This window comes from Propithecus coquereli, unplaced genomic scaffold (assembly GCF_000956105.1).
Source record: "Propithecus coquereli isolate 6110/MARCELLA unplaced genomic scaffold, Pcoq_1.0 Scaffold386, whole genome shotgun sequence".
Classification (NCBI taxonomy): Eukaryota; Metazoa; Chordata; class Mammalia; order Primates; family Indriidae; genus Propithecus; species Propithecus coquereli.
Genome location: NW_012149574.1, coordinates 2,581,178 through 2,591,496, shown reverse-complemented (window position 1 = coordinate 2,591,496; position 10,319 = coordinate 2,581,178). Strand labels below are relative to the sequence as shown.

The 10,319-nt window shown below is 36.7% G+C and overlaps 1 protein-coding gene across 2 annotated transcripts in view; it reads left to right on the top strand.

Annotated features, from left to right (window-relative positions):
- The window catches only part of PHLDB2 (pleckstrin homology-like domain, family B, member 2), a 128,137-nt gene extending 117,818 nt beyond the window's left edge, over positions 1 to 10,319 (top strand). For both annotated transcript variants that reach the window (XM_012652268.1, XM_012652267.1), the window contains 5 exons: positions 261 to 351; positions 1,332 to 1,478; positions 3,642 to 3,861; positions 7,581 to 7,666; positions 8,294 to 10,319. In XM_012652268.1, the coding sequence (XP_012507722.1) occupies positions 261 to 351; positions 1,332 to 1,478; positions 3,642 to 3,861; positions 7,581 to 7,666; positions 8,294 to 8,434 (685 nt within the window). In that variant the 3' untranslated portion in view covers positions 8,435 to 10,319. The remainder of the gene's footprint in view (positions 1 to 260; positions 352 to 1,331; positions 1,479 to 3,641; positions 3,862 to 7,580; positions 7,667 to 8,293) is intronic.

Here is a 10,319-nt window from a genome sequence, read left to right as displayed (position 1 = left end):
TACATTGGCGTTATTTCGCTTGCCTATATTTTATCTCCTAAACTGAGGTAAGTCAGTGTCACCTACAATTTTCAGAGTTGAATTGATTTGCCTCTTCAGACCCGTGACTCGTAAGTAACATCCTTTATGTCGTATATGCCTGGATTTTGTCATGCAACTCCCTTGCCCTCTGTGTGTGTGTGCGTGTGCGCGTGTGAGCATATTAAGGAGATTTATCAATCTGAGCCAATATTGTTAAAAGGCCTTTGTGTTTGATTCAGTGCCAGCACTTCAAATATTGCCAGAATAGAAGAAATGGAGAGACTCTTGAAGCAGGCTCATGCAGAAAAGACACGGCTGCTTGAATCCAGGGTGAGTTTACTATCTTTACACTGGAGGTCTGTAACATGCTGGTACAAGGAGCCCTGTGCTTGGCATCAGGCAATGTTCCTTCTCAATGAGCCTTAGTAAGCAGGGTGATCTTGGAGTAGTCAGTTAACAATTCTCAGCCTCACTTTTTTATCTGAAAAGCAAAGGTGTTAAAGAGATGATTTCTCAGGCTCATTACTGTGCTACAACTTTTTATAACTTGAAATAATATATATATATATATATATATATATATATATATATAGTGTTGACATAGACTGAAATAAATGCTTTGTATTGTATTTTTTATTTGATGGCCACTTTGTGTTCCTGCCAAGGAACAGGGAGGAATGTCATGTCTTTATGCATTTTTTTCTTCCTTCCCAGCTTGTGCTAACTGCGCTATTGAAATGTTTACAATGCTACGTTATCGTGACTGTATTTCAAGCCAGAATCTGAACTTCCTTAGGAATCCCCCCAAATGCCTTTGCATCCTGCCCTAACTAAAGGGCACCTCCTTTCCTCTTCAACTTCCCCATGTGTTTCCTCTGCGACCTTCAGCCAGGAAGCTGCCCAGCAACAACAGGAATTGTAAGGACCCATGCCCTGCAGTCAGAAGACAGCAGTCGGAAGAAAGGCTAAATCTCATGACTAGTGTTAGTAACAGTTTGTGAGGTTTTTAATTAAAAATGGGAGAGTTGTGGTCATTGAAATGAAATGACTGAATATAGTCACAAGCTGGATTTTCACTTAAGACAAAAATGTAATTGTTAATCACGCTTAGTGGTTGCATTTCAGCATAGGATGATTTTGAAAGCTATGCCAGCGATGATTATGGGTTGCTTTAATCTAGGTTATATATTGTAAGAGACTAGACTACAAAACAAGAATTGTCTAGTGAGAATTTTCTTTTTGGTATTAGTTGGAATCATTCACGTATTACCAGTGTGTCTTAAAATAATCATCGTTTATGTAATATTTAGGAACGGGAAATGGAAGCCAAAAAACGAGCTCTGGAAGAAGAAAAACGACGCCGAGAAATCCTGGAAAAGCGATTGCAGGAAGAAACAAGCCAGAGGCAGAAGTTAATAGAAAAGGAAGTAAAAATAAGGGAGAAACAAAGAGCTCAGGTTGGTGGGTCAATCTGAATGGATAAGAGTAGGTTGCCCCCTGGTGGTCGTTCCATAGAAGACAGCTATTCTGTGTCAGGATGCACTCTATTATGGGGGTTAAGAGAAGGGTGTGCATTAGTGTGCAAAACATGTGAGTTTAATCTCAAAACTCTTAGGGAACTACCAACCAAATGACACTTTTCTCTAGTCATGCATGGAACATTTTGCTGAGAGTGGCATTTGTTCTTCTCCCCATTCTTTGTGGTACATTTTAAAAGGAGAATATTTTTTGAGCAGCTTTGAAAAATGCAACTGGATTTGCGGCTGAAAACACATACAACACCCCAACTAAGACCTTTGGTTGAGGAAGGGAAGAGGTTCTATTAAGTCATATTTTAGGAATAAACATTCCAGAACAGGATAATTTTACGAGCCCAGTGTCTTGGTGGTGGTGGTGGTGGTGGTATTTTGGTTTTTTTCTGACCATTAGATTGTCACGTGTATCCCCTTTGCTATACCAGTACTCAACACCTGTGCACAAGATTCCTGAATTCAAGCAAAATTTGGAGAAATAACCCATTTTGTTTAACTCCTTATCTTGGTCATCATAGAGTCTGAATCTCTGTTCATGTCATGATAACTGCTTATATAATGCAAATAAAGTTTTGTTAAACTAAAATTACCATGTAATTAAAAGCTCAAATCAGTTGTTTTTTTTTTTTTTTTTGAGACAGAGTCTCACTCTGTTGCCCTGGCTAGAGTGAGTGCCATGGCGTTAGCCTGGCTCACAGCAACCTCAAACTCCTAGGCTCAAGCAATCCTCCTGCCTCAGCCTCCCGGGTAGCTGGGACTACAGGCATGCACCACCATGCCCAGCTAATTTTTTCTATGTATTTTTAGTTGTCCAGATAATTTCTTTCTATTTTTTAGTAGAGACGGGGTCTCGCTCTTGCTCAGGCTGGTCTTGAACTCCTGAGCTCAAACAATCCGCCCACCTCGGCCTCTCAGAGTGCTAGAATTACAGGCGTGAGCCACCGCACCTGGCCTCAAATCAGTTTTATCAAGGCTTACTAGATTCAAAGGCAAAAGGCATCATTTCCCTTATTCTTTATGGTTGCTGGCAGTTTGATATTACAGCAGTTGGGGACCATCTTTAAGACTATATGCTTTGAGGTATCTGTAAGCCTCTGTCTACTGTCAAAGTACCACAGAATCAAAGGTTAAATATTGAAGGAAAAATAGAAAATAAAACTTGTTCATTTTATTTCATTGTGCCCAACCTTTGCCAATTCTGATTTTCAGTGGAGATCATCCGTGCCTGTTTAGTATCTGAAGCAAACCAAAAGGCACAATTCTATTTTAATCCTGATTATAAGTTTTGCCTCCAAGTATATGATTAAATCATTTCTCCAGGGCAAAGGGGTAGGGTTATTTAACAACATAAAATAAGATACCATTTTAGAAATATCACCCATGGTGATACATGCTTCCCAGATTAGATATACCCTTCCTCTAGCTGTTAGTAGCATAAAAGATATCTAAATATATCTCTTTGGCATCTGGTTCTGGACAATTCGTTACATTAGGTCCAGCTTTGGTTCCACTTCTTCCTTTATTTCAGCTTCACTTTTCAAAACATACATTTCTGCCTTCAATTTCTACCAGAGTGTATGTAAGCCACAGCTTTGTGGGATGTTTCAGGGGCAGGGGTGTACTACTAAATAGTGTTCAAAAAAATCATGTCATGACTGAGATTACTTAAGGAGAACAATTGTTGAGTTGTGGCAGGGACAACTTCTGGAAACTTTACAGTGGAAGAGGCCTCATCTGCAGGTTGCAGCCTGAACAACTTCATGCTTCATTTCCCTGTATTTGCTAAGTACCTCTTTTAAGCTAAGATAAATGACATTTTTCCATTTTCTCATCCACCCATCTTAAGTAATTGAATATATTGGCTTGAGTTTATCCACTCCCCACCCACACAGATTTTATAGGGTTCTTCTCAAAATATTATCCAGTTTTAGACTCCAAATGATAAGTCCTTTGTTTATCTTAGTTTTTTGTAATTAGATGGGCATTTTAAACCTTAGGCTTTACGGTTAATTTCTGCTTCTAAACATCTGTGACCTAAAACAAAATAATTAATTAGCTATCGATGGGATGGGGTTTACACTTTTCCAGGCCCGTCCTTTGACACGCTATCTGCCCGTCCGGAAGGAAGACTTTGATTTGCGGAGCCATGTCGAGACTGCTGGCCACAATATCGATACCTGTTATCATGTATCAATCACAGAGAAGACCTGCCGAGGATTCCTCATCAAAATGGGTGGAAAAATTAAAACTTGGAAAAAACGTTGGTTCGTTTTTGATAGGAACAAACGAACATTCTCTTATTATGCAGGTGGGTGGCTAAAAAAATTTCAGTGATATACTCAAATCAGGAACCCTCTGTTAAAGAGCAAAGGAAACTGAAATTCAGTATGAATAGATAGGTTGATAAATAATAGAATAATGGCAACATTAGCTTTGTAGTTATACATTATTATATATTTAGATTATATAGCCTAAATATGTAGTATGTAATATTAGACTATATATGAATTCATATATATGAATTTTCTTTCTAGAAATAATAAATATTATATGTTACTTTTAAAAGTGTTCATTAGTCTATTCTAGTTCTGAAATAAAAACTTGAGTCCCTAGAAATATTAAATGGAGTTTATTTTTTAGATCATAATATTGTTTTTTAAACCACAAGGCTCTGGCTTTTGTGATTGATTGATTGTCACATGTCCTATTTAAGTCACACACAGTTAGGCAGCCTTAGCTGACAATCATTCAACTATAATTTATAAGCTAGAATGGTCTTTTAAGCACAGAGACTAAAGCTCATCAGTAAACTAGTGAATCAGTATTAAATAACTGAAATATTTTTGGATGCTTAAATGCTAGATTATAAGAAACATACCCTACTACTGAATCTTATATAAATACAAGAATATTAGTGTAGCTGGCCTGCTGTTTACTCTTGGATCCCGTATGAAACGTGTGCATTATTAGCACAAGCATAGCTCTGCTCTTTGCAGCTGCTAGAAAAGAGTGGTATTGCCCCAGATGTTATGAGGAAATACTGCCTTGGGTGACTGTCAGTATTGATGAGCATCATCAGGAATTGTTATAAAGTGTCTCAGTGTCCTAAATGTAAATAACAGTCCAGCCATTTAACCTGTCCAGTGAGGTCAGGCTACGTGTATGAGGAAGGTGTGAGAAACCAGGAAGCCTGTGGGAGAAAGGCAATGGCCGGCTCTGGGGCCTCAGGAGTGTGTGGGGGTAGGTAGGGGGATGTCTGCCTTTCCCTGAGGAGCTCCTCCGGGCGGTGCCAGTGACTACGGAACTCAGTGGCCTGAAGCAAACGGCCTGTCCTCCCAGGTCCCCTGCCTTGCCTCCCTAGGGCTTTCAGACCTTGGGTTTTCTAAAAATCCACAGCAGCTTTTTTCAGTTAGTACAACAGAAAAAAATGCCTATTTAATAAGAGGAAATCCAATCTGGTGTCTGCAAAGTGCATACACAAAACTTCGTGGTGTGCTATTATTCTCTACAGAAAACCTCATCCGGAATTTCTCCAAAATAAATTTGTAAAAGAACTTCAGACAAAATAGCTTCCTTCTTCTTCTCTGCTCCTCTTCTCTGTGAGCCCGACCTCATTCTCTCATGCATCGGCCAGGTGGGTGGCTGGGCGCCCTGGCCGGCTTCTCCAAACCTGCGCTCTGAGCCTCTGACCCATGTGAATGCATTTTTCCAAATGGAAAATTTTGGTGATTGGTTTTTAATTTTTTTTAAATAGCAAAACCTTTTTCATATATGAAAGTTTACCCAAGAACCCTAAAAAAAAGACAAAAATTATTTCATTCAACTTCTTAATATTCACATAGATCTAACTGACTAATGAGACCTAGTTGGCCAAATGCTGCCCGTTTGGCCCTGTGAGCAGCCGTCACGCATCAGCTTTGCTCCTGCCCCGCCCTCCCTCGCCCACACACCTACAGGAGTAGATCATCCCCAGGCAGTTGTCCAGATTGCACTTGAGGCTGGACTTGACCCCGCAGGAGCCCTGCCCCTTCAGCTTGTCGGTGAGGTAAATGGCCATGTGAAGGAACAGAAATGTGAGTGCCAAAAGGTAAAGTCCCTGGGCTCTGTGTTCAGTGCCCTGGCTTCTGTCCTTGGCCTTTTACATTTTAACTGGGAACTTTAGGAGAGTCTCTGAAGAAAACTGAGGCACAGAAAATACGTCTGTGAATTAATGGCGTAATACTGTTAAGAGAGACAGAATGGATAGCGTTATCTCATCAATTTACAATAGCATCATTGATTCTCTTAGCTCACAATGTGGTTGTGAGGCTTATATTTTTCAGAGTTCTTTCTCATATATGAAGTGCCATTCAAAAAAAGTTTCGTTCTGCCTGCTTGAAATACAAGATTTACTTTTATCTCCAGATTTTATTTTACATCTGTTTTCAGAAACCAAGGTATTACTGTATTCTCATGAATTATTGCAGTTCCTTTCCAGAAAATGTTTGAGAAATAGATACACTTTCTCTTTCACAGAAACTGGTTGAAAACCACTGAATATGGTATTAATCAAGGCAGTGTTTCCCAAGGAAGAGCAAAAACAAACACACAAAAATATGATCCATGGTCAAATAAGTTAGGGAAATGCTGGATTAAGTGTAATTAAATAGGTTTATCTCCTGCTGAACTTTCAGGGCAATTATTTTTCAGACTAGCTTTTTGTTGTTGGTATTGGAAAAAAAGAGACATTCGTTTAGTGAAAAATTCAAAATGCAGCAAAGGCCTGTATAATGAAAGTAAGTCTCTTTCCCATTACAGAAGTTCTGACCTTCAATTGTTAAGCCTGAAATATCTTTTCAGATTTTCTCTATTCATTTTTATGTATGTTTTGATATATATATGTATTCTTTTTTCTTTTATATAGTTGGGACTGAATTATTCACTTTATTCATATCCTATTTCATATAACAGTATTTCAAGATTTTTTTACTCTGAGCATATACCTTATGAGATATACCTCCATTGTTTCAGTTGCTGTGTGTATTCCATTGTGTGGCAGGTTTGTAATTCCATTGTGTGGTGAGTCAGTCCCCTATTAAAGCTCAAGCAGATCTTTTCCAACCTTGTGCCACAACAAACACAATTCTGTGTTCATTTGCACATGCCTGAGTAGATATTATACAATAAAATTTTGGAGTGGAATTGCTGAGTAAGAGGATTTTTTACATTTTTAAATGTTTGTTTTACAAATTGCATTCCAGAAGGATGTATTATTTCCACTTCCAACAGGGTATGATAGAGCCTCTCTTCCTGCATCTTTATCCATACTTTTAAAATTCTGTAATATGCTCACATGTATTATGATCCTTGCAAAGTTTAAATTACAAAATATGTGAAGAACTTATTAGATTACAGAATGGTCCTATTTGATTATTGTTTTGGTTGTTTGTTTTTGTTTTGTTTTCTGTTTTGTTTTTATGGCAAATCTGAGGAAATCTTTGGAAACAGTTTAGAAAATGTTGCTTTGAAAGGACAGTAAATTATGAGCATGAAGCTCTGTTGAAAATGGGGGAAAACATCAAGCAGACTGAGCAAGAAATTTGAGCAGAAAGAAATATAAGTAAAATATTGTTTTAAATTATAAGTCAAAAAACACATTGTAAAGATTTCATTTCAATAGAACTGCATATTAATATTACATTACAAAGTCTTGGAGATGGGGAAATAATTTGTTTTGGTGCCATTAGTGTTTATATTTTGTATGCTAACCTGACAGTAGTTCTGGGTTGTCTTTTGATGGCTAATTTGCTGAAGAGCCTTGGGCAAAGTCGTTCAGTCCCTTTGGTTTGAAGCTAGTAATTTCATGTTTTTGTTTTTGTTTTTTTTCTATATAGACTGGAGCTAATGCACTAACCCAGGTTATCTGAATTAATCTTAAAAAATTTAAATACTGTGTAAATACTTTAATGATGATAATTACAATGCAATTATAGTTTTTTTCTGTCCCTCACTAGGGATGAAGTATTTAACACTCATCTGTCTTTACAGATAAGCATGAAGCTAAATTAAAAGGAGTAATATACTTTCAAGCCATTGAAGAAGTATATTATGATCACCTCAAGAATGCTAATAAGGTAAACATTAGTTTCCTAGATTCCTACAATTTGAATGCATAATGAAGTTGGGAAAAATATTTATTATTTTTGGATTCTAAGTAATTTCAATGTGTTGTTCTGACATAAGAGATAAATATGATCAGAATGGTGCTGGAAAAGTAGTAAAAGTAAGGGGATGGCTGATCTTTTTAAGGAAAAAAATGTCATGGCAAAGTGAGGAAATATTCTGTACATATTGGTGTGGGGGATCCCGCAAAGTGGCTCTACTAGGGTTCCAGAAAGGAGCGATTATATAGTTAATGAGGGGGATGATGAGCAAGATCTTAGTAGGACTATGAATAACAGCTACTACCTATTAAGCACCTGCTATCAGCTAGCTGCCTTGCTAGGGCTTTACAAACTAGCTACTAAGGGAATTGGTGAGCTCTGGTGAGATTTCTTGTGCAAAAAGGCCAAAAAGATGGCCAATCCTGAGAAAAGTGTTGCGGGGTGGTGGTGTGAGTTACACTAGAGCAAAAGCAATGCCTACATCAATTTTATATACTGGAACTTTTGAAGGGAACAAAGGCTTCACATATGTCTGTGTTATTTAATATTCTATTTCAAGATGTTTGTTTTATATACTTTTCTTTTTTTGAATTTTAGAGTCCTAATCCATTACTCACCTTTAGTGTCAAGACGCATGACAGAATCTATTATATGGTGGCCCCATCACCGGAAGCCATGCGGATCTGGATGGATGTTATAGTTACTGGAGCAGAAGGTTACACTCACTTCTTGTTGTAGTGAACTGGGGCAACAGTCCACTTCAGGGCAGACTGCAATAACCTCTTACAAGAATGAAGCCATATTCAGTCCCAGATGGGAAGACCCAACAGAACCATCCCTTGAACTGTGTACACTCAGAACTCCTTTCATATTAATAAGAAGTCATTTGTAAAAAGGAATGAAAGAGTTTTAATTCAAAGCTTGATCATAAATAGCAAAAGAATTGAAGTTCCCATGAGAAAGAAAACACTATTTTAGTAAATAGCATCACTTATAGGAACATTTCTTATAAACAATTTTCATGAATTGTTGGTTTTTGTGAAATAAACTACACAGTTTACAAAATGTCTGTAGATACTTAGAAATATGGAATTATTTTAGCACCCAAATCATTAGCATTGACATTATTGATAATCAACTGGCTCTTTTTTTTTAAGTAGCATTTTGCTGATGGTTATTTTATAAATATAAACAAACAAGGGCTTTGAGGGGAATATGTTTTAGGAGGAGTTTTGCCTTAATTTTTAAGTATTGCACCAAAGCCAAAGATTTGACATGATGACCTCTGTTTAATAGCAGTAATTGCAATTGATAAACTGCATTTAGTGTTACTCTGTTTTTCAAAATGGAATTTAATGCCATCAAATGCCTAGGAAATTGACTTTGTAGTGTTACCACCGGCATAAATGACTGTACATATAAAGTAAACCACTTTTTCTATAAAAGAAGAAAGTGCAAAAAATCTGTGTGTTTTAGAAAAATCTGTCTTAGACAACAGGCATTCTATCACATTGGGCAATTTTAAATAAAGAGAATGTTTGGTGGTAGGAGCTCATTTCGTTGAAGATTTCTCCATTCCTGGCACAGAATAAAGGCAGCCAGTAGCTCATTTCTTTAGATTGTCTGATTTCTCTTTGTTATAGAGCACACCTGCTAACTGAACCCTCATATGACATAACTATGAAATCATAGCTCTGTTTTCACCAAAGAACAGACCCAGTTAAAATACTATTTACAGAAGTGGTGTAGTTCTATAAAAAGGCAAATGAAGTTCAAATTAACATTCTCTGTAATGTACTATTTTATTATGTATTTTTTTTTTTACAATTAGCTTTTGTTTTTCTGAGTTAAGTTAATTTTTGTTTAATGAAAGGACTTCAGGCAAGTCTCTTTTATTATGGTTTTTCAAGTGCCATTTATTCGAGTTTATCATGTTTTGCGTGTTTATAAGTATGAATGTACTCTTTCCTAAAATGTGGCAAATGAATAGAAGTAGAAAATGATGTGACTTACTAGTACCAGGGGAAATGATTAGATTAGAAGTGTCTCTCTATAAAATTTTGTCAGGCCTCACTGGGTACAATTTTCTTTTTAATTTGTAGTGTATAGTTTGTGTACATGTTGCCAATAATAAGATTTTGCAACTGGATGACACAAGATTTTACTTGAACAGTGAAGGAAAAAAATCATGAGTGTGGAAGACATTTTTAAAATCTGATTTTGCAGAGACCACTCTTAAATCGTGTAATGATCTATGAGAGTGAAATAAATTGCTAAAATTTTGTTGGTTAATGTAAAGATATCTTTTCTATACTATACTTTCTTCATAGGATTGTAAAGGTATTCTAATAACTTGCATGATGTAGTAAACCTTTTAAATATGTATGTTAAATATGTTGAGTTTGGATTAAAATGTTGACCTGACTCACATTTGAAAATAAACTTATCTTTCATTTGGAAGCCACCTATCAGTAACATGATGGAGGATGAATTAATCAGCAAAAGACAATTGTAGAATCTATATAAAGATTTTTGTGTGCTAACATTATGATTTGTAGTCTATAAACTGAAGTAATTAGGAGTACTAGACATATTCCTATCGCTTACAAAGTGAGATGAACCC